Source organism: Haliotis rubra, unplaced genomic scaffold, assembly GCF_003918875.1.
Source record: "Haliotis rubra isolate DU_JTF1 unplaced genomic scaffold, ASM391887v1 Scf151, whole genome shotgun sequence".
Classification (NCBI taxonomy): Eukaryota; Metazoa; Mollusca; class Gastropoda; order Lepetellida; family Haliotidae; genus Haliotis; species Haliotis rubra.
In genome coordinates this window covers 738399-765782 of record NW_025765459.1, presented here as the reverse complement: position 1 = coordinate 765782, position 27384 = coordinate 738399, and the positions used below count along the sequence as shown (strand labels likewise).

General features: G+C 41.4%; 1 protein-coding gene across 1 annotated transcript; it reads left to right on the top strand.

The window, feature by feature from the left end:
- The first annotated feature begins 12849 nt into the window (after positions 1 to 12849).
- Positions 12850 to 17681, top strand: LOC124270340 (galactose-3-O-sulfotransferase 2-like). Its single transcript, XM_046705389.1, has 3 exons — positions 12850 to 12880; positions 13049 to 13111; positions 15900 to 17681. Exons 2-3 carry the CDS (start codon positions 13059 to 13061, stop codon positions 16789 to 16791), a joined length of 945 nt encoding a protein of 314 aa, XP_046561345.1. The 5' UTR covers positions 12850 to 12880; positions 13049 to 13058; the 3' UTR covers positions 16792 to 17681.
- Positions 17682 to 27384: the final 9703 nt, after the last annotated feature.

Here is a 27384-nt window from a genome sequence, read left to right as displayed (position 1 = left end):
TTGCCATGACGTCTTTTTTCCCTTTGTTGACCATTTAAGTGAATCAGGTTTATAGGTATCAAACACAAGAATGACTTCATCAAATTCTCTTGTAAGGCTCATCAGTCGGTTATTGAAGCACTGACTTAGATCCTTTACTGTCTCCACTGCAGGAGGTAACTGTGTCATCTTCTGAAGAAGAACCATACCATCAACTACAGCAATCCTATACACTGCAGAGTTAATTTGGTCAAGTTGAGGGGCCATTTCTGGATCACTGATCATATGACTTTTACCCAGTTCCTCAAGGCAACTGATGAGTTTTTTGACTTGTCTGTACATTGTAACAACATGCCATCCGGGGAAAAGAATGCTCTTGGTGTCAGTGTGAATTCATAGTTCCCTATAGCATGTTTCAGGTCAATATCGCGCGCTTGATCTGGCTAAAATCATCAGCCATTCATACAAGTCCTTTGTTTCTTTCAGGTCTACAATCTTGTCTCGAAGTTTCACTGTTTGTTTCTTGCTGTCAGACATGTAGAGATGGTTGTTTTCCTTCTTCACTGGCTTCATAGGCTGACTGTTCCATTGATTCTTTCTGCCACATATTCTTCATACAACTTTTTGCCCGGTCTCATCTATGTTGAGTATCTGAGAGACATACTGATCTTGAATATATGCATGTGTTATCAGATTCTGCAGCTTGTCCCCTTCAACAGTAAAAGGATTCCCATGACTCAGGATAGCATTCTTGATTTTGTCAACTGCAATATGGTCCCGCTGGATAACACCTGGTGCAAGGTCATGATGCTCCTTGACTTTAGCTGCTTCAAAATCAAACTGACTTTTGAACTCATTTGCTAAGCGTGACAACTCAGGTGCTGCCAGAAAAACCGCTGTCTTGCATTTGCATTCCGTGATATGCCAACAGACCAGAGTGTACCTTCATTAGTCTGTTCAGTTGTTCACATGCATGATCAGCTCCAATGGACACAAAGGGGATACCTTTCTTCAAACTGATATATTTCCATTAGCCAGCTCATTCCATGTGTATGGATCCTTTGACCTCAGTGCATACATATCTGCTAAGTATCTGGGCCACAGTCATTTGTATTTGATCCGATCCATTGCAAAAAAGAGTTTGCTCAGTTCTTCACCAGCCTCTAGATGCAACCTAAGATCTGCATTCCTTGATGCAGCTATGAAGAAGAGAATGTCTTCAACACGGTGTAAGTAGTTCATCATTGACTTGAACATGGCATGTTTGCACATCTCTTGCTCCCCAGGACTGAAATTTGGTCATTAGATCATCCATGGCAATTTGTCTAAGCAGCTTGGAATTTGCACACTTCACGGATTCTGCCTTTTCACTTTTGTCAACTACATTACAGGCTCTGATAATTTCCTTGGTGAAATCAGAGTAAACCACTTGCAGCCCAGGATTATTCCTGAAAACTCCTCAAGTGATAACTCATACAGTGCAGTGTAAGAGTACAGATGAGCTCGGAGGCAGCGTTTGTAGTGGATACATTTTAGTATCTGTCTTGTTGTTGTTGGACAAAAACATCAGCTTCCATCCAGGCATCATCAATTCCAGAATTTTCAATAGATGTACCAAGAGCTCTAAGAGCAGCCATAACAACATGCAACTCACCAAGCCTGGGCACAAACTGTCTTTTTCAAGTCAGGACTGGAATCCAAAAGTTTAACAACTTTCTCGTGATAGAGCCATGTCGAATGATATAACAGTTGGGTGATCTTTTCCAATTGCCAGTTCTTTCAGATTCTGAGCCTGTATCATTACTGTCAGTAGTGTTGACCATTCGTGCGACTTCAGGGAGTAATGGCAAAGCACCCACTTGTGTCATTGTCTTGCTTTCAGACAGCAAAGAATTGTATGCAGCCCAGCCTGGAATCATGTTAGCTCTCTCTCTTCCCTCATTCTGACATCACTGATGCTACTATCCATCCAAAGTGTGTCAAGTAATAGCCTTTGAAATACCATCTCTATTGAAGTCCAGTTTTGTCCCATTTGTTGATAACTGAGATGTGGTTTTCAAGTCTGGTTTTCTGCAGGGATCAGCTTTGTATGATAGGAGCAACTGTAAGATTTTGGCCTTCCTGTATGTCCAGGGGTTGGGATATCAGTTCTCCTGAGGCATCAAGCCTTCTGGTAGACAGCAGTCACAGTTCCATGTGTCGTTCCCTTCCCATCAGGTGTGTGTCTTCTGCAAAGTCTATGTTGTCAACAGCAAAGAAGACAAATGAACCTTTCCGAAGAAATGGTGGAACGTGATAAACCGCTGAAGTGTCGTGGTATTTTTAACTACAGCATTGGCAAGTGAAGTTTCTAGAAGAAGAGCACGCCTGTAAGGAATGCAGTAGTTGTGGGCACTGAGGAGATCCATGATCATCTTGTTTCTGGTGTTGTAGTGAACTGCAAGGGCTAATCCAAGCACCTGAGGATTTTCCTTTCCACGTAATCTAAATGCTCCAGACTCTCTTTGCTGTTTATATTTTACCTGTCTTCTGGATTTGACACCATACATGATATTTTGGCAGATTGTAAGTACACTTCTGTCAACAGTACTTGTCTTTTCTTCACTGCTGAACTCAAGTTTTGTTCCTGCCATTATCCAACGAATGAGAGAGTAGAGTTCAGAAGGAACATCATCTACAGTACTTGTAACTTGCATAGAAAAGTTGCTGTTATCTTCTTTCTGAAAGGCCTCAATGCTCTTGCGGCGCACTCAGCTTGGCAGATTGGTATATGTGTTTCATATTTTCCATGCTGTTGTCTCTCTCAATAGCATTATGGACCATTTCTTCCTCACAAGCATTTGGGGAATACAGCACAGCAGGTTTCCGACGGTCTTGTTGAAGGACAGATTTCACATTGGGAAGCTCGGAAAGGATCTTTTCCTTCAGCCACTGCCTTGTGTAGGTAGGCACATGCTTGTCCAACGTTTTAACCCCCTCCAAGCATAGAGATATATGTTTTCTCAATTTCCTCTAGTGATAAAAGCCTTGTTTGCTGTTTGCTGGTCCACCAAATCAATCAATTCAGTTATACATGCAGTTTCAACTGGATGCTTACTTTCCTTGTTTTCCTTGCTGGTTTCCTGGCGTAGGACATGGAAAACATGGTTGGTCCAACAAGTCTTGTGATATCGGACATCAATGGTATGTGCATCAGTTGGAGAAATGGTAGAGTTTAATCTTGTTTTCAGAAAAGGATTTCTTGAAATCTCAATTGCATCTCTGAGGGTTGAGCCAGCTTTTTCTGTCCTGACTTTGAAAAGCTGCTGTTGATCATCCTGTTGACAGAAGAAACAGAGATTGTTGTCAAATGGAGATGTTGATGATCTTGTGAAAGGAATTGCTGAACATTCAGGCTGACTTTCGTGTTCAAACCCCTTTCTTTTCCTTCCCCTCTTGCTGCATGCGATTTGTTCAAAATCCTGAGTTTTATGCTTTCTATTCCTGGCACGTTGTATTTGGTCTTTATTTGTTGCATTAGAATAGCAGCTTCTGTGCCAAACAGCCTTGTGTAATTCAAGTGTCTCCTTTGTGCAACCTTTAAGTCTCTGGCAGATATCAACGTACGGTCCATCTTTTAAAGTAGCACGCTCATGTATGATTTCCAACAAGTTGTCATATGATTCCAATCTTGGTTGTGATACAAGAGGGAGTTTGATTTTGTCAGTGGTAGCATTTTGACATAAAATGGACCAACTCCAGTTAAGGTCCTTCTCATTTGTTGTTCCATGACAATGACTTAGCTGTGGTATTGTTGTCATGGTGACCTGAAAATATAAATATAATTCATCTATTTTTTTGTCATATCAACCCAAATGAATTAGTTATTGTAAAATAATCACCTTGCAAACATCTTTTCAAAAACCGCACAATTCATGACAAAATGTGAAGCAATTATAGTAAAATCACTACATTATGATCAATTGCAAGTCAAAATCTTACATGGAAATAATAGTATAAATTCTTTAACAAATAATCACAATAAGTACCAAAATAAGCATTTTATAAACTGTAATCACTAAAGGATACAAATACAACACCTAAGTAAATTTAACTATAAACTATCTTGCAAAATTGAGATATTTTGTAATTTGGTTCACCACAGGACCCTATAAGGAAACATTGTTCTTGTTTGTTGTAATGAAATTATCATCTGTGACTGCATCATAACATATTAGGGGCCCTTTTAGGGAGGATGTTTTAATGGCAATATTGTGGTGATACAAACCATGTTTCCTGATTTAAATAATTAAAATACATTCTATTTGTCAGAGATGTGGACGTAATAAAACACTTGATATATAACATCATGAGAATAGCCTTAAGAACACATCATATACAAAACAAGTAAAGAATATCCCCAAAAAGGCCCCCTATGTTGCATACAAGCACAAAGACCAAACACTTGCTTTTCACTTATTTAAGCAGATATGTAACATTCTATCTATATGATAGCATGTCAAATACTATGAAAATGTCAATCAATTTACTACTAAATGACTCAGGAAATGACATATACATCTAAAAATCAAAATAATGCTAAGGAGGCAAGTGGTCTCATGTGATAGAATTAATTGATATCACATTTTATAAAGTATTCTCAATCAAAATATATAGAGAGATATGTCAACACTTGAAAATATTGTTATACTGACCTTCAAGTCATGCTTGATATCCACTGTGTACCATCCTTTAGACACAAAATTGTCTACAAGTTCTTCCTGTTTTGCAAGTCATCACTCCCATGTTGACTTCATAGGACAGGGTCACAAAGGGAGACAACTCATACGGCAGTAATCTCCTACAACTTATTATGCTTCCACAACTGGGAAGTAACTTCATGGTGCCAACTATAATGAAGTTTTATTCACTTTAAGAGAAAGTGAAAATTTGGAAACATTGTTTTTTGTAGAAAGTAAACCCTAAAGAGTGTAAAATAACACAGAGAAACAAATCTCCAAATTTTTTGAACGAAAAATTAAAAGTGAACATAATGCAATGGACTACGAAATATTCTCAAGCACGACGTAAGTCCCAATTTCACCTCACCTCACCTCTCATCTTTCCACGAGTCAATCAAGCAAGACAGACACCACCAAGTGGTTAATGTTAGCTTACCAGTTCTGTCTTCATGTTAGGAACAGATAGAAATGTGACAATGCTAAATGGCGACAACAGAAGTTTGGTCCGAAGGCATTGGTTTTATCAACATCACACCTTCAGTGAGCTTTCTACATGTTAGTCTTGCTATTCGTGCCCAGGTGATAGTGAAGAGTATTATCATCTGGACCATATGACCTTTCGTGAGTCTAGCCATCAGTTAAATTCCCAGAGAACACCATGGACCATTAAGTGTCCATGACACGACCCATTCCGAAGAAGCACGAAGAGAGTTCAACTCTCCACCAGTACCATCAGAAAGAGACTTGGTAAGAGGGAACATCGTCCGATCAGAAATCCCCTCCTCAGAGATATCTGATGTGGCGCAGGCTCAGGAATACCCAAACCTGAGGACACGGCGGAAGGTTCCCTGGGCTAATGAAAGTCGACATCTTTCACACCTTACCGACGTCCGTTGTCGCGCATGGAAACGACTTAACAAGGCATATCACAAGGAGGCGATCGCTTTGTGGTGGCTCAGAGATGGTGTGGGGCCACGTTTCTTATGACTGCGAGTTGGATCTCATTAAAGTTCCTCTCACACACAATGGTCAACGTTATCAACAGGAAGTACTGGATACAGTCGTCGTGCCACTCTGTGATAACCATCCCATTGCCTCTCATCCAAAATTCGACCCGCGAAGATCCGGGGTAGAATAAGTCTTCAGCAACCAATGTGCTTGCCATAAAAGGCGACTATGCTTGTCGTAAGAGGCGACTAACGGGATAGGGTGGTCAGTTTCGCTGACTTGGTTGACACATGTCATCGGTTCCCAATTGCGCAGATCGATGCTCATGCTGTTGATCAATGGATTGTCTGGTCCAGACTCGATTATTTACAGACCACCGCCATACAGCTGGGATATTGCTGAGTGCGGCGTAAAACTAAACTCACTCACTCACTCACTCATCCAAAGTTCATGGATGACAACGCTAGACCTCACCATTCTCGAGCCGTCATCGCCCAATGCAGAACAACGCCATCGAAACATGGCAGGCAAGATGCCCCGGTATGAACATCATGGAACATCGTTCGGACTATTATGCTCGCCAAGTTCGAGCAAGAGATCCTCCTGTTCAAAATCTGCATACTTGACGGATGCGCTCCATGTCGAGGATACCATACTGATGTTATTGCCATTGATGGTTCCTGCAACCACAGGGCGGTGGGGTAGCCTAGTGGTTAAAGCGTTAGTTCGTCACGCCGAAGACCCGGGTTCGATTCCCCACATGGGTACAATGTGTGAAGCCCATTTCTGGTGTACCCCGCCGTGATGTTGCTGGAATATTGCTAAACACGGCGTAAAACCAAACTCAGTCAGTCAGTCAGTCAGTCCTGCAACCACAGGGCGTTAGGGTAGCCTAGTGGTTAAAGCGTTAGTTCGTCACGCCGAAGATCCGGGTTCGATTCCCATATGGGCACAATGTGAAGGCTATTTCTGCTGTCCACCGACGTGATATTGCTGAAATATTGCTAAAAGGAGCGTGATACTAAAACTCACTCACTCACACATACAACCACAACAATCGGTATTCGTGTAGTCATTGTCACATAGTTACGTGACCACAACTGTAGAATAAGTTTTTTAAACTTTATTACTTCCTTTAATATATATTTAAACGCCAATAACTATACTTAGATCTTAACTAATTCCAGAAAGGACTATTTCAACTAAATTAACTACTTAAACTAGCTACACATGCATTCCTGGCCTACCTATGAACACTACTACTATACTAATAGTCTAATACTAAATTAATGTTCGATGGCTAATACTAATAGTTAGGAAAGACTTCCGCCCGTATCACCCTTTAAATTTCAATCTAGCCAGATCATATCACCGGAATATATATTCCTCATCGGATAAGGATGAGTTTTAACATGATGCTTTAATTGTACCTGAACATACTGAAAGGCATATCAAAAATGCCACTCAAAGAAATTATTCCTCATTTAGTGGGGATACGGGTGGAAGTCTTTCCGATCCTCTGACTCATAATAACAACAACATGGAATCCATGTTGAGTTTATGATGATGATTGCTCATTTAAACACACACACACACACACACACACACACACACCGATTTTCATACAAAACTATGTCAGTACATGTATGGCCCTGGAATGTTTATTATTATAGGATATTTATATAGCGCACATATCCACGCACTAGTGCATGCTCAAGGCGCTGGTATTTTTTCCCTCGATCATTGGATGTCAATCTCAACGGCACATCGCATTATCAATCTCAACTCCCTGGGGAGTTTAGTGTTGAATCTTTTGCTGAATGTGAACATTCAGAATGTCATTTTGTGTGTCTTACACGATTCAAGGTCAATACCGAGTGTAACTTCCATGTGACTGTATAACAGCCAGCACGCTCCTCCTCATACCCCAAGTCAACCTCCTGAAGGGCCAGTCTACGCCATTTCCCGTGTAAAGCAGCCTCCAGTTGGGCCAGGTTCTGTACAGGAGGATCCCTTTGTTGCACACGACGACCAATCATGTCCCAGATATGCTCCCAAGGGTTAAGATGGGGGCTCATTCAATCATGAGATATGTCAGGGGGTGCTTAACTAAGCTCTTCGTGTATATTACCAGATAGTATCTTACAACAACCCCTCAAAGTTGAATCGTCCAATTTAACAATACCGTAACATATCTATCTAAAGTACCATTAGCTAGTTAATATCAACCAAATCATCTGTGATCTTGACAGTGACGGTGACCAAGCTTTCCGTCATTGTTGTTATTCATGTTTTTGTGCAATCTTCTCATATTCCAAGTAAATTGTTACCAGATTTTAATTTCAGTTTAGTTTTTGTTTCAATCAGAATATGTTAAATTTGCCATTTCAATACGCGGTATTGGGTTTTCAAGCAAAATATTCCAAAAGCAAGTGTTGCTCATGATCATGTGTATAAAAGCAAACTGCTGAGAGTATACGTTGTATCCGTCACTGTAACTCTCAGAAACTATCACCCACTTTTGCTAAAAAGCTTACGGGGCGGTCGGGTAGCCCAGTGGTTGAAGTGTTCGCTCATAACGCCGAAGACCCAGGTTCGATTTTCCACATGGGTGCAATGTGTGAAGCCTATTTCTGGTGTTCTACGCCGTGATATTGCTGGAATATTGCTAAAGAAGCGCAAAACTAAACTCCCTCACTTAAAACCATACTCGTAAATGCGCATAGGGCAGGCTACACGATCAAACCAAGTGGTGCATTGTTTCGATGAGCCGAGATATGCTCAGAAAGATGGGTCATTTCCATCATGCCCGACACAAGGGCCTAGATAGCGATATCATCCAAACATGAGATAACATATGATAACAGCTCTTACGCCTATTTTAAGTTATGTATGCCCGGGTTATCTTCCGACAGAGATATCAAAGCGTTCGCGAAGTTTCCATTGACGAGTTATTCACTCGTATGGTGGTCGGAGCTGAAGGAGGCGAAAAACAGCGGCCTGTGAAGACGTCCGCGTTTGATGGGCTTCCGGACGCATGGCAAGAAGTAAGTTAGACTTTGGTTGAAACGGCTCTTCGTTTCTAAAGGCCGGGTTCAAACCTATGGTATTGTATAAAGTAGGATGTTATGAAGACCTTAGTATGCTGCAGTGAGTGAGTGAGTTTAGTTTTACGCCGCACTCCATATTCCAGCTATATGGCGGCGGTCTGCAAATAATCGAGTCTGGACCAGATAATCCAGTGATCAACAGCATGAACATCGTTCTGCGCAACTGGGGACCGATGACATGTGTCAACCAAGTCAGCGAGCCTGACCACCCTATCCTGTTAGTCGCCTCTTACGACAAGCATGGGTTACTGAAGATCAGTTCTAACCCGGACTTTGACGGGTAAGTATTGCTGCAGACAGTTTGCAAAACTATATGGTTCTTTAACTGTAATCCAGATTTGAATTGTTGATTGTATCAGTCAGGTGCCCAGCCAGGTGTAGCATAGGGCAGCAAGTGGAGGAAAGGCTATCATATCTGGCTTTCTTCCAACCAAAGTGATAACCTATCCTCTCACCCCCCCCCACCCCACCCCCACCCTCCACCCCTTCTGACTGACCCCTGTACACAGTTCCTGTTGATACTGACACCTATAGTCTGTTTGCAGTGAAAACGTACCGATGAATTGCACTCTAAACAAGGGGATATTAAGGGGAGCGTCACCCATTTTGTTCTGAGAAGGTGGGGGTCCATCAATTTTGTACATAAAAATATTTTAAAGTAATGCCTAAAATATGGGGTATTGATCGTGTACATGATATGGGGGTGACTTACTCTGTACATAAAATTTAGGGGTCAGTCACATTGTACATGCTTCTCCATAAAAATAATCATCATCTGTACAAAACACACACCCTCCACCCCACCCCCACCCCCAAGCCATCAATTGTGAACGGTCCCTAACCAGTTATGGTTAGTTCTGTATTGTGATAAACAGTTGTTGCCCTAAATTCTCAATAATGAAACACATTTCACAAGACCGTAATAATTATATACCTATCTGTACCTCGCCATCCCCTAATCCCAAACCCCACACATGAACTCAAGTATTATGATTCAATTTTGTTATAAATATTAATTACAAGTATTAGAAATAATTATATGAAACTATCTAGATTCAGGATTAAGTATAATATGCATTTTCATAGTTGTCAGGCAAATGTCACACGGTGACACATACTCATGATGTGTTCAGAACTGCACATTCGACTCTGTTTTGGCATAGATTTCTTACACATGGGGAAGATCTCCTTCTGTACTTGCTGCTATCACAAGTTCGGACCTTTAAAGTATTAGATTGAAACAAAGCGGAACACGCTAGTTATCATATCCGATCAGCTCACATATCCGATCTACAAACCGCAAGGTGTTAGTATACACGAGGACCCGTTATGGATGTTATTGAGATACATTGTTGTCACTATTAACGAAGGCCCGGTTTGGATGTCGAGATGCATCGTTGTCAGTATCAACGAAAGCCCAGCTTGGATGTCGAGATTCATCGTTGTCAGTATCAACAAAGACGTGGTTCTGGATGTGGAGATGCATCGTTGTTAGTATGCTGTGAGAAACGCCATGGACGAAAGTGTTCGAAAACTGTAAAAGTGATTCATAGATATTAATTGCATTTCGTTAAGATGAAACATTTTCTTAAATGTGCATGAACATGTACACTCCCCTGACGAGTGATGTGAACAGAAAGATGTCCAAATGTTCACACTTCTGGAACAGTAATGCCTGATTATCTGATGGAAGATTGAATAATTGACTACAGAAAAACAACAAAATGCAGGCAAAATGTTAATTTGTATGTTCTGTACATGATAAATACCAACACTGTTGATTTTGTGAAAAACAGTTCATTGAATAAATATTGTCCTGGCACGAAACATAATGAGATAGTGTCAGATTTCGCTGTCTGTGTAGGTCCCTTGAAATCTACCGGGTTGTATCTCATGTATCTGCCTGAAAGCCCTAAGATGAAAGCCTGTGGATACCCTTCCTGAGGCAGTTGTTGCCACTCCTCATGCCACCAGGGAGCCTGTGGATACCTTCCTGAGGCAATTGTCGCCACTCCTCATGCCACCGGGGAACCTGTGGATACCTTCCTGGGGCCATCCCTCTGCCTCCAGAGGCAATGCCGCCTCCAAGTCACCCACATTTTGTACAGAATGGACCGTTGCCTGGTGGTTATCAAAATGAGGCACAACAACTTGATCAAGACTGTCCGTGATTTTGTGCTGGCCATTAAAACTTCCCCGTACAGTCACCAGTGTCAGCCCACATCATAGCTGAGCCCCTATCAAGTGGAACAATAAGATAAAGTGTTAATGCGCCTCCTAACTCTCCAACGACCTTCCGTGAAGCAGGAAACTGATTTCCTCTGACAACAGATTCGTGTCCAGGTCCGATGATTCCTGTGAAGGGAAGCACCACTAGAGACATTGCTCTTGATATTCAAGATGACAAGACGATTACCCACGGTCTTGGTCGGCAAACGTCTGTTGGGCACCCAGAGTGCTCACGTGACGGGTCATATCGTGATCTTCCGCTGGAGTAGTCTGGTGCCCTGGCCTTGGTCGGCTCTTGACAGCTCCTTTTTGTTGGTGTTTCCGGAGAAGTCTACAAAAGGCAGACTGCAGTAACCAAGCTAGCACCCGATGGCCTTGAACGACATGCCACCTGCATGCATACCAACTATGTGCCATTTCAATCCCAATGATGGTCTTCTCCTCGCCATTTTAATGTGTATGGGTGAAACGGATGGCATTCACAAGTTTTATATTCTTGAACAGCCAGACAGAGATTCTGCTTTTCATGATATGAGTAGATAGCATGCTTCACGTGCATACGTTTTAGCAAACCGTTTCACATTTAAATCTTATTTTTCATGACCTGAAATGTTCTACTAAACAATGGCATTATTGACATATCATCCTCAGCATCATCGTCGTCATCAGCATCAACATCATCATCAATAGCTACATCACTATAAAGAAATGTATTAGGGGGTGCTTAATTAAGTTCCATCTGTATACCTGCAATAAGGCTTGAGTATGTGTGGCTTGTGGAATTATTGGTGCATGGAGCGGTATGGCTGCCAAGTTTGCTTCCTTTGTCATCACCGACCGGTTCAAATAATTTACACCAGCAACCTAAATGCACTTAATGTATAAGGGTTTCGTCAGTGTTTACCTGCACATATGCTGACAAAATTAATTACATTTACTTGAAACATATTTACCTTGAAACATACTCCCATGAAGATCAGAATCTTTGATTTGGGTAGGAAGAAGGCTCGTGCTGATGAGTTCAAAATTCTTGGGCATATTTCATGACATGTATTTTGAAAGACATAGTATTTTTACCAGTTGTGTTGTTGCAATTGGCATCCTTGTAAATTTAAATCTTTGATGAGAATATTCTATGAGTGCCCATATTGAATATGCTAACTACAACATATCTAGTTGCCCACACTGCTTATCAGTTTGTATTAGTGTATTAATTTACACCAGGTTCATGATATATAAGGTTTAGTGTTGGGAATTGGTGTAAATCTCATAATTGATGATTGGTTCATTACAACCGATCAATCATCGAAAATAATTGGTTAGCGTCATTTATCAAATTTTCCTGGTTATGTTTGTTAATGCACAAAAGATAAAGAAAAAACATGTAGTTCTCTCGTTTTTTTCGCAAATTGCACAAAATGCATTTGCAAATTTCACATCTTTAAAGGATGACTAGTGTGTTAGGAGCATACATTTCCTTGAGTTGTTAAGATAAACTTAATCATGACTTGGAACGAGCTTGTAGTGCTTATGCAATGTCGAGACAAAATCAACCTTTTGAAAAATATTGTTATTGCAAACAAATGGTCCAAAATTGTTTGTGTTCGATTATGAGAAAACATGATCGATTGCTTGGTCGTTTTGTCATTGCGACCAATCTTCGATTATTTCAATTAATCGGACCACCACTAATAAGGTTGTGATATAAACATATTTACCTTGAAATATACTCCCATGATGTCTAGAATGGTGCAGTTGCGTGTGACAAGAAACGACATTCACTCACTAACTCTCCTCGTTTTATTATACCAGGGACGGTCTTGAAACTGTGACGCCACCATTTGCAGAGTTGTGTCCCACAATTGCCAGGATACGGTTTGCAAAGGTTCCAAGGTGCGTCCTGATTATCTTCCTTGGTCTTCCTGCACCATTTGCATTGGCTCGGGTTTCGCCAAGTTAATACATTAGAACTAACACATAGTGAGTTGACTTAGGTATATGATTATAAATCTCCAAGGGGAGTAAAATCAAACATACTTACCTATTTCAATTCTATTTCAGCAACCTTAAAATGGCGAAAATGTGCAAAATCTCTTCCATGATTCCAAAACGTTTCATGATAAGGTAAGTGTTAACATGATTGGCTCTATAAGGACTGTTTCGGGGTTTTTTTCCAATTTAATGATTTGAATAAATTATTGTTCAAAAGTGAACTTCTTTGCATGTGCAGGTATCAATGTATAACACCATTGCATTAATCGACAATTAATCAATTGGTTACAATCACAAATACAGAAACCGCGGTCGATTATCCTTTAACGGTTTGTAAATATTCCACGGCAATACTTTATATAGTCATTTTGTCCTCTGTACTGAAACGATGGTTATGGTTCTGAACTCCCACTGCTTCGTTATAGTGAAATCATTTGCTGCTGGCATTAGATGACGCCATAGAGATATGCTAAATAACACATGCTGCTGACATTTACTGTTTTATGCAAATGTTACTGCAAATTGCAATTGGGTGAGTGAGTTTAGTTTACGCCGAACTCATCAATATTCCATCAACATGGCGGCGGTCTGTAAATATCCGCGTCTGGACCAGACAACCCAGTGATCAACAGCATGATCATCGATCTACGCAACTGGGATACGATGACATGTGTTAACCAAGTCAGCGAGCCTGACCACCCGATGCTGTTAGTCGCCTCTTGTAGCAAGCATGGGTTACTGAAGATCAATTCTAACCCGGATCTTCACGGGTTGCAAGTTGCAACTGAGTTGCGCGTTGTCAAGGTTAGGCAGAAAATGCACACGCTTTCTGGGAACACCGGGTGTCATTGCTGATTTTCAGTGACCCAAATGTCTTATAAGGAATAGGTATTATGGGTAGTATTTTGAAGATGAAGATGACAACTGTAGTGTTCCATATTGCTGGAATTCACCATTCATCATTCTGCCTTGCTTCAACAATGCTCAGAGTCCTGTGGCCTTCAGATTGTTATCGGGGCGGTGGGGTAGCCTAGTGGTTAAAGCGTTGGCTCGTCACGCCGAAAACCCGGGTTCGAATCCCCACATGGGTACAATGTGTGGAGCCTATTTCTGGTGTCCCCCGCCGTGATGTTGCTGAAATATTGCTAAAAGCGGCGTAAAACCAAACTCGGTCAGTCAGTCAGTCAGATTGTTATCGGTGGCTGTCTCACAACGAAAGCGGCAGTTGTTATCGTCAAGGAATGTGCTGTTATCAACACTCTGTACTTTTATCGTTGTGTTCACTGAGATAACTGGGTCTGTAGTTTTCTAGTTCAAGGTGTCTCTGTGGACGTTTCAGTTGTCCATTGTATGAACACCTGGGTCCCAGGCTGCCAATATGTATCACGTTCTCTTGATCAGAGACATTAGGTGAATTATTAATTTCAGTTTTGTTTGTTTATTACACGCAGCAATATTTCAGCAATATTTCAGCCATATGACCGCGTCTGTGAAGTAAACGAGTCTGGACCAGACAATCAAGTGACTTTTGTGTGTTGCTGAACGCCGTATTTCGCAACATTCCAGTCGTATGTAACTAATCGAGTCTGGACAAGACAATCCGGTGATTGACATCACAGACAACGTTCTACGCAGTTGGGTTGGTTGGTTGGTTCTTAACGCCGCATTCAGCAATATTCCAGCTATATGGCGGCAGTCTGTAAATAGTCGAGCCTGGACCAGACAATCCAGTGATCAACAGCATGAGCATCGGTCAACGCAACTGGGATACGATGACATGTGTCAAATATGTCAGCGAATCCCTTTTTAACCATTATGCACTACTGCCGAATGAATTATTGACTGGGTCGGGTCAGTCATTTTAATGCGATTGCAATTATAAGCTAATTAAAAATACCCATATGTACAGGATATATGACTGACTGTGCCTTGAAGATATTATGACTTATATTGTTTGTACACACATTATCACCTTTTAGTAGTCTTGCAGAGGTGTTCCAAGTCGTGAAGATCCGGGTTAGAATTGGTCGCAACCCATGCTTGTCGTAAGAACCGACCAACGGGGTCGGGTGGTCAGTCTGACTTAGCTCATACATGTCATCGTATCCCAGTTGCGTAGATCAATGCTTATGATATCAATCACTAGATTGTCTAGTAGACTCGATTATTTACAAACATTCGTCATATAGCCGAGTACGTCAAACAAACAAACAAAATATGGCTGTGGTAATGTTACGTGGCCAAGAGCTATGAATAACTTACAAAGCATTCACCATATTGATTGATTGATTGATTGATTGATTGATCCCCAGATAACACACAACGTTTTCGCAACGTTGTTGGAAGGTTGTAGATTCGTTACGTCATGACACAACGTTGTCACAACGTTAGTATTACGTCATTTATTAACGTTATGTCACAACGTAATAACAACATTGCAAATAAACGTTGAGGAAACATTATGCTTTGGGCTCCTCACAACTTATAACAACGTTTCTTAAACCTTGTCACGATAGACTTTTCCGTGAAAAAATTTTCACTTTGAGATTCTTTCTTCACTATTCAGCTACAGCTGACCAAAACCGCATGCAAATTGACGAATAAGCATTGAACTGAATTTCTGTTTTGTTTCATGTGTACTATTCGCTACTGGGAAAACTATTATAAATAGAACGTTAAGACAACGTAAAATACGTTAGCATCTAATGACTTACCGACGTAAAGATGACGTATCACAACGTCAGGTCACAACGTTGTGGCAACGGAAAATTGTCAGCTGAAGTTACTGACTGACTGACTGACTGACTGACTGATTGATTGATTGGAACTGATTGATTGACTGACTGATTGATTGATTGGAACAGAAATGTATCGTTTGTGTGTCTAGTATCTGTGAACTGATATTGTACTTCTATTCCAGATTGGTGTGTTTTGGCGCAGTTTCCGTCTTAGCTTTTTCGTATTGGACTCAACAGCCCCGCATCCCTAGTGTAGACCTCAGCGTAATACGTCGTGTTTGTGGACAGAACCAAGTCATTAAACCTACTTGTTCCTGTCAAGAGCGCAAGGTTACGCCTCCGACACCCCAACCGCAAAAGTCTTCCTTTGACAAAGTGAATCAGACGAAAGACGTGCCAGAAAAACAGCACATTGTTTTCGTTAAGACGCATAAGGCAGCCAGCTCTACTGTCTTAAACATAGTGTACCGGTTTGCCCAAGAACGAGGACTGATTATCATTCTTCCAAAAGTGGGTAACTATCTAAACGGCAAGCATCTTAACAAGACCAACATCCTCCCGCCGCCGAAAGGAAAGAAGTTCGACATTCTCTGCAACCATGCCATATTTAACTACACATCATTCTCGTCTTATCTCCCAGCCGACACAGAATATATCGGTATTGTGAGAGAACCATTTCAAAGATTTATCTCTGCAATGTATTATTTTCGATTCACCCACACCCACAAATATCTTCAACGAATTCCTGCGAGGCATGGTTCTAAGATTCTGATGAAGTACCTGGAGAATCCGATGGCATGGGAACCAGTGAACCCACTGGAATCTCAGACCAATAACAGAATGGCCATAGACTTTGGGTTTCCAGCTCAACTGTTCCACAACGAATCGTTGTTTGAAGAATACTTGGTAACACTCAACAAAACATTTCGAGTGATAATGGTTGCAGAGAAATTCGACGAATCGCTTATTCTGGTGAAGCGTTTTCTCAACTGGAATCTCAGGGACGTGGTGTATATAGTTAAAAACAGAGCTAGATTCAAGCCGCGGATACCCAAAATCGAGGGAAATTCATGATGAATTTTCATCAAGTGTCAAATTTAGATAAAAAACTTTATGATTTCGCTCTAAAGAGACTCCAAAAGCAAATTGAACAAGAAGGTCCTGATTTTCAGAAAGAGGTGGAATATTTCAAGACATTACAAGAAAAGGTTGCAGGTTTCTGTACACGTTGGCAGAGAAAACGTCAGCTTGAGATCCCGCCCAGCAACTGGACGCGTGGGTTTACCCTGAACCGGCGCGGCTGCTCGGTAATTCGGATGGAAGAACTGCCGTTTGTGACCTACTTACAAAACCTTCGGCAAAATGACCTAGCAAGATTGGGTGCTAACAATGACTTTATGAAATCAATACCTCTTTGATTGTTACGATGTGTGGACTTTTTGTTTTGTTTTGGGTTTTATTGTGTTTTTGTTCTTTTGGCGTCTCCTGAGGTAAATGCATTTGTTCGTGCAATGCCTCTGTTCACCAGCGGTGAATGGGTACCCGGTAGAAAACACACTGTAACCGAAGCGCCTCACAAGCAGCTTCAATGGTATACTCTTCAGGAAGCTGAGACTATAAATATAGTGAGCACGGATCCACTGATAATGAAGCGCTCTGAGTATTAGCATTGTGTATTGGGAGCATTATAAATGCCCTTTATCATTATCATTCATTTTATTAATTATTATTATTGTTATTTACAGATTAAAACAAACGAATGCAGGAAAGAGGGTTTGGGTGGTACTGGTACAGTGAGACTAGTTAGGCTCATCATCAGGTCAACGCCCTTGCCCCCTTTACACGGAAGGACCCGTGAAGATCCTGTTAGAATTATCTTTAGTGACCCATGTTTCTCGTCAGAGGCGACTAACGGGATCGGGTGGTCAGGCTCGCTGACTAGGTTGACCCACGTGTCATCGTATCCCATTTTTTACTGTTTTCGTAAATAAGTTATTCAGTCTTGTGGAGTTGGAAGGGGGTCAATGTATTACAGTCTCTTCTTCCATTAGCAATCTCTGCTCTCTTATGTTTGTTGATGGTGTTTCAGCAATGGCTGACACCTTTGCTCAGTTGCAAAACAGATGCATGTACTTGGCAAAAACGTATGATCTTGAATTTAAAGAAAACCAAGATTATTGTATTTAGAAATGGTGGTCCCTTGCGCTCATATGAAAATTGGTTTTATAATGGTAATGTTATTGACACTGTATTATTTTACAAGTACCTTGGAATTATCTTCACTCCTATATTAGATTGGGGTAAAGTTATGTCTTGAATTGCATCACAAGCTAATAAGGCAATATTTTATGTTAAAAATGTCCGAAGGAAGGTAGGATTAATTGTACAGATTTATTGAAGATTTTTGATTATATGATGTTACCTATCCTATGTTATGGGTCTGAAATATGGGGCACATCCTACTGTAATACTATTGAATCTGTTTATATCAAATTTTGTAAAAATGTCTTGAAACTTGGAAAATCCACCTGTAACACCATGGCCTTGGGTGAATGTGGAAGAGTGTCTTTACAGTTTACTTATACAACCAATGCTGTGAAATACTGGTGTAGACTTTTAAACATTCCTGACTGTATATTACCAAAACAATGTTATTTTTCATGGGCAGCTAAAATTTTTATTTTTTTATTTCAAATTGGTTTTTGATTTGCTTGGATAATCTAAATACGTGTGTGTTGTGTGTGTGTGTGTGTCTCTCTCTGTGTCTGTGTGTGTGTGTGTGTGTCTCTCTCTCTCTCTCTCGAAGTGCAAATATTTTGCTTTATGTAGGAATCATGTGGTGTTCGAAGCATAAAACAAACCTTTTGTCAATAAAACGATCTGGTATTCAAGCATGTGCTGTAACGTTGTCGCCAAATTTGATGGTTTCAACTTCATTTTGCCAGTAATGCATCTCACCACACAAGACTTGATCATCTCACAAGTGGATCACACAACACCTGAACATCACACCACGTTGTCGCCTTGAACATTTCTAACCACCACAACACCTGAACATCTCACCACACAACACCTGAACATCTCACCACACAACACCTGAACATCTCACCACACAACACCTGAACATCTCACCACACAACACCTGAACATCTCACCACACAACACCTGAACATCTCACCACACAACATCTGAACATCTCACCACACGACCCACAAACATCTCACCACACAAGACCTGGACATTTCGACAAACGATATCTGAACATCTCACCACACAACACCAGAACATCTCACCACACGACACCTGAACATCTCACCACACGACCCACAAACATCTCACCACACAAGACCTGGACATTTCGACAAACGATATCTGAACATCTCACCACACAGCACCAGAACATCTCACCACACGACACCTAAACATCTCATTACACAACACCTGAACATCTCATTACACAACACCTGGACATCTCACCACATCATAACCAGAACATCTCATTAAAAAACACCTGGACATCTCACCACATGATAACCAGAACATCTCATTACACAACACCTGAACATCTCACCACATGACAACCAGAACATCTCATTACACGACACCTGGACATCTCATTACACAACACCTGGACATCTCACCACATGATAACGAGAACATCTCATTAAACGACACCTGGACATCTCACCACATGATAACCAGAACATCTCATTACACGACACCTGGACATCTCAACACATGATAACCAGAACATCTCATTACACGACACCTGGACATCTCAACACATGATAACCAGAACATCTCATTACACGACACCTGGACATCTCAACACATGATAACCAGAACATCTCATTACACGACACCTGGACATCTCAACACATGATAACCAGAACATCTTATAACACAAAACCTGAACATCTCACCACACAACACCTGAACATCTCATTACACAACACCTGAACATCTCACCACATGATAACCAGAACATCTCATTACACAACACCTGGACATCTCACCACATGATAACCAGAACATCTCATTGCACAACACCTGAACATCTCACCACATGATAACCAGAACATCTCATTACACGACACCTGGACATCTCACCACATGATAACCAGAACAACTCATTACACGACACCTGAACATCTCACCACACAACATCAAAACATCTCACCACACGACCCATAAACATCTCATTACACAACACCTGAACATCTCATTACACAACACCTGGACATCTCACCACATGATAACCTGAACATCTCATTACACGACACCTGGACATCTCACCACACAACACCAGAACATCTCATTGCACAACACCTGAACATCTCACCACACAACACCAGAACATCTCATTGCACAACACCTGAACATCTCAACACATGATAACCAAAACATCTCATTACACAACACCTGGACATCTCACCACATGATAACCAGAACATCTCATTACACGACACCTGGACATCTCACCACATGATAACCAGAACATCTCATTACACAACACCTGAACATCTCACCACACAACACCTGAACATCTCACCACACGACCCATAAACATCTCATTACACAACACCTGAACATCTCATTACACAACACCTGGACATCGCACGACATGATAACCAGAACATCTCATTACACGACACCTGGACATCTCAACACATGATAACCAGAACATCTCATTACACAACACCTGGACATCTCAACACATGATAACCAGAACATCTTATAACACAAAACCTGAACATCTCACCACACAACACCTGAACATCTCATTACACAACACCTGAACATCTCACCACATGATAACGAGAACATCTCATTACACAACACCTGGACATCTCACCACATGATAACCAGAACATCTCATTGCACAACACCTGAACATCTCACCACATGATAACCAGAACATCTCATTACACGACACCTGGACATCTCACCACATGATAACCAGAACAACTCACCACACGACCCATAAACATCTCATTACACAACACCTGAACATCTCATTACACAACACCTGGACATCTCACCACATGATAACCAGAACATCTCATTGCACAACACCTGAACATCTCAACACATGATAACCAGAACATCTCATTACACGACACCTGAACATCTCACCACACAACACCAAAACATCTCACCACACGACCCATAAACATCTCATTACACAACACCTGAACATCTCATTACACAACACCTGGACATCTCACCACATGATAACGAGAACATCTCATTACACAACACCTGGACATCTCACCACATGATAACCAGAACATCTCATTGCACAACACCTGAACATCTCACCACATGATAACCAGAACATCTCATTACACGACACCTGAACATCTCACCACACAACACCAAAACATCTCACCACACGACCCATAAACATCTCATTACACAACACCTGAACATCTCATTACACAACACCTGGACATCTCACCACCTGATAACCTGAACATCTCATTACACGACACCTGGACATCTCACCACACAACACCAGAACATCTCATTGCACAACACCTGAACATCTCAACACATGATAACGAGAACATCTCACCACACAACACTAAAACATGTCACCTCACGACCCATAAACATCTCATTACACAACACCTGAACATATCATTACACAACACCTGGACATCTCAACACATGATAACCTGAACATCTCATTACACGACACCTGGACATCTCAACACATGATAACCAGAACATCTCACCACACAACACCTGAACATCTCACCACACAACACCAGAACATCTCATTGCACAACACCTGAACATCTCAACACATGATAATCAGAACATCTCATTACACAACACCTGGACATCTCACCACATGACAACCAGAACATCTCACCACACAACACCTGAACATCTCACCACACAACACCAGAACATCTCATTGCACAACACCTGAACATCTCAACACATGATAACCAAAACATCTCACCACACAACACCAGAACATCTCATTACACAGCACCTGGACATCTCACCACTTGATAACCAGAACATCTCATTACACGACACCTGGACATCTCACCACATGGTAACCAGAACATCTCATTACACGACACCTGGACATCTCACCACATGATAACCAGAACATCTCATTACACAACACCTGAACATCTCACCACACAACACCAAAACATCTCACCACACGACCCATAAACATCTCATTACACAACACCTGAACATCTCATTACACAACACCTGGACATCGCACCACATGATAACCAGAACATCTCATTACACGACACCTGGACATCTCAACACATGATAACCAGAACATCTCATTACACGACACCTGGACATCTCAACACATGATAACCAGAACATCTCATTACACAACACCTGGACATCTCAACACATGATAACCAGAACATCTCATTACACAAAACCTGAACATCTCACCACAACACCTGAACATCTCATTACACAACACCTGAACATCTCACCACATGATAACCAGAACATCTCATTACACAACACCTGGACATCTCACCACATGATAACCAGAACATCTCATTGCACAACACCTGAACATCTCACCACATGATAACCAGAACATCTCATTACACAACACCTGGACATCTCACGACATGATAACCAGAACATCTCATTGCACAACACCTGAACATCTCACCACATGATAACCAGAACATCTCATTACACACGACACCTGGACATCTCTACCACATGATAACCAGAACAACTCATTACACGACACCTGAACATCTCACCACACAACACCAAAACATCTCACCACACGACCCACAAACATCTCATTACACAACACCTGAACATCTCATTACACAACACCTGGACATCTCACCACATGATAACCTGAACATCTCATTACACGACACCTGGACATCTCACCACACAACACCAGAACATCTCATTGCACAACACCTGAACATCTCAACACATGATAACCAGAACATCTCACCACACAACACTAAAACATCTCACCTCACGACCCATAAACATCTCATTACACAACACCTGAACATATCATTACACAACACCTGGACATCTCAACACATGATAACCTGAACATCTCATTACACGACACCTGGACATCTCAACACATGATAACCAGAACATCTCATTACACGACACCTGGACATCTGCTCCTGCAACACATGATAACCAGAACATCTCATTACACAACACCTGGACATCTCAACACATGATAACCAGAACATCTCATTACACAAAACCTGAACATCTCACCACACAACACCTGAACATCTCATTACACAACACCTGAACATCTCACCACATGATAACCAGAACATCTCATTACACAACACCTGGACATCTCACCACATGATAACCTGAACATCTCATTGCACAACACCTGAACATCTCACCACATGATAACCAGAACATCTCATTACACGACACCTGGACATCTCACCACATGATAACCAGAACAACTCATTACACGACACCTGAACATCTCACCACACAACACCAAAACATCTCACCACACGACCCATAAACATCTCATTACACAACACCTGAACATCTCATTACACAACACCTGGACATCTCACCACATGATAACCTGAACATCTCATTACACGACACCTGGACATCTCACCACACAACACCAGAACATCTCATTGCACAACACCTGAACATCTCAACACATGATAACCAGAACATCTCACCACACAACACTAAAACATCTCACCTCACGACCCATAAACATCTCATTAAACAAAACCTGAACATATCATTACACAACACCTGGACATCTCAACACATGATTACCAGAACATCTCACCACACAACACCTGAACATCTCACCACACAACACCAGAACATCTCATTGCACAACACCTGAACATCTCAACACATGATAATCAGAACATCTCATTACACAACACCTGGACATCTCACCACATGACAACCAGAACATCTCATTACACGACACCTGGACATCTCACAACATGATAACCAGAACATCTCATAACACAACACCTGAACATCTCATTACACGACACCTGAACATCTCATTACACAACAACAGAACATTTCATTACAGAACACCAGAACATCTCATTACACAACACCTGAACATCTCATTACACAACACCTGAACATCTAATTACACAACACCTGGACATCTCACCACATGATAACGAGAATATCTCATTATACGACACCTGGACATCTCACCACATGATAACCAGAACATCTCATTACACGACACCTGGACATCTCAACACATGAAAACCAGAACATCTCATTAAACGACACCTGGACATCTCACCACTTGATAACCAGAACATCTCATTACACGACACCTGGACATCTCACCACATGATAACCAGAACATCTCATTACACGACACCTGGACATCTCAACACATGATAACCAGAACATCTCATTACACGACACCTGGACATCTCACCACATGATAACCAGAACATCTCATTACACAACACCTGAACATCTCACCACACGACACCAGAACATCTCACCACACGACACCAGAACATCTCACAACACAACACCTGAACATCTAACAACACTTCCCCTGAGCATCTCACCGCACACCACCTGAACATCTCACCACACGACACCTGAACATCTCATTACACAACACCTGAACATCTCACCACACAACACCTGGACATCTCTCCACATGATAACCACAACATCTCATTACACAACACCTACACATCTCATTACACAACACCTGAATATCTCACCACACGACACCAGAACATCTCACCACACGACACCTGAACATCTCACCACACAACACCTGAACATCTCAACATAACACCAGAACATCTCACACCACGACACCAGAAAATCTCACCACACAACACCTGAACATCTCACAACACAACACCTGAACATCTCATAACACAGCACCTGAACATCTCACCACAACACCTGAACATCTCACCACACAACGCCTGAACATCTCACCACACAGCACCTGAACATATCACCTCACAAGACCTGAACATCTCACCACACAACACCTGAACATCTCACCACACAACACCTGAACATCTCACCACAAAACATCTGAACATCTCACCACAACACCTGAACATCTCACCACACAACACCTGAGCATCTCACCACACAACACCTGAACATCTCAACACACGACACCAGAACATCTCACCACACAGCACCCCAACATCTCACCACACGACACCAGACCATCTCACCACACAACACCAGAACATCTCACCACACAACACCAGAACATCTCACCACACAACACCAGACCATCTCACCGCACGACACCAGACCATCTCACCACACAACACCAGACCATCTCACCACACAACACCAGACCATCTCACCACACAACACCAGAACATCTCACCACACAACACCAGAACATCTCACCACACAACACCAGAACATCTCACCACACAACACCAGACCATCTCACCACACAACACCAGACCATCTCACCACACAACACCTGAACATCTCACCATACAACTCCTGGACAATCTCACCATACAACACCAGACCATCTCACCACACGACACCAGACCATCTCACCGCACGACACCAGACCATCTCACCACACAACACCAGACCATCTCACCACACAACACCAGAACATCTAACCACACAACACCAGAACATCTCACCACACAACACCAGACCATCTCACCGCACGACACCCCAACATCTCACCGCACAACACCAGAACATCTCACCACACGACACCAGACCATCTCACCACACGACACTCTCATGAAAGGTGCGTCATTGTTTTCCTTCAGCTGTCACCATGGCAGATCCGGCTTCGTGCACTTTTAGAGCCATAATTCCACTGTCAGTAATGTCAGTAATAAAGTTTTAGCATCCTGCTTGAACATTTGCATTGTTGAACGATTGATAGCATATATAAAATGTGTATTAATCAGAAAGTACTGACAATATCAGATTTTGTTTTGTTATATATAAGGCATGAGTCACACTGAATGTTGTAATGTTCTGTCAGCTATATTTCACCATACATATTCGGATCTTTATCATTCACAGTAGTGGTCAGGTTGGGATAACACACACGGTGAAACAATCCGATATTCTCACGGCAAGCACAGAATCCATCCTCGAGTACAATTTTGACACCGTGTTTTGATAATACCCCGAAAAGAGCAGCCAAGTCCAATACTGTATTGTGAGAAGAAGACAAGATACTGATACTCTCATTATCAAAAGGCTGACCAAAGGAAGAGGGAATACACTTACTCCTCTCAGAGAATGACCAAACAGTCTTTGGTCTCAATTGGAGAGGGTTGACTCTCTCAATATCAGAAAAACGCTGACTCTCTTTGCCTATCAGGTGAACACAGAATAGCCTCTTCATTAGAGGAATGAAAATTCCCCTCTCTATAAGAGTAATACATAATTTTCTACAATATAGTAATAAAGAATAATCTATACAATACATTATAGGAATACAGAATTTACTCTACATCAGAGGAATACGGGATAATTTCTACATTAGAAGAATATAAGCTTCTCTCTTAGAGGAATACGGGATAAGTTCTTCATCAGAGGAATACAGCTTTCTCTATCTTAGGGGAATACGATATAATTTCTACATCAGAGGAATACAGATTTCTCTCTCTTAGGGGAATACGAGATAATTTCTACATCAGAGGAATACAGCTTTCTCTCTCTTAGGGGAATACGAGATAATTTCTACATCAGAGGAATACAGCTTTTTCTATCTTAGGGGAATACGATATAATTTCTACATCAGAGGAATACAGCTTTCTCTATCTTTGGGGAATACGGGATAATTTCTACATCAGAGGAATACAGCTTTCTCTATCTTTAGGGAATACGAGATAATTTCTTCATTACAAGAATACAGAATTATCTCTCCATCAGGGTAAACCAATGGTCGACAGCATGAACCTGCCAGCCCACTCTATGATGACCTGATGACCTCTGGGTAATCGACTGGACATAGCCGTGAACACCTGTTAACAGGTGTCAATAACAGCCATTTGTGGCACTACAGTATCGGCTTTCATCCTGCTAGTTTGTTTTATTGACATAACACTTATCAAGCGATCAACTGGTGCGTGCAATGTACATCAATCCGTATTCTGCTATTTTTTCTGAAAAAAATCAGGACAGCAATAGATCTCAAACACACCTCAATTTATTACATTGATCAATATGATCGTGGTGTTGCTGCACTATCCATACCTGTGATCATATCTGTAAAATGGATGATTCAGAGTCCTGATATGAGAACTCGGTTCACGATTATATGTAAAGTTAAAATGATGCGCTCGTGACAAAATTTTGAAACAGTGATCGTCTCCCACTCCAAACTATGTGCTGTAAATGTGCTCAGAATTTAAACACATGCAAGGCTTGTTAAAATATAATCACGTCTAAAATGTGGTTTAATCCTGAACAGAATACACACTTAACCTTCGGATCGTTTTATAGAACGTACTAAAGTGAAATGCTTTGTGGAACCAACACGTTTATGGTTTAAAAATACAATATGGACTCTTTGTCTAAACATCACCTAAACACAATGTCCCTACAACATTTTCAAAGTATAAAATTCTAAACATGTTTCTTTGTAGGGTGAGTGTGTAAATATTGCTTTAC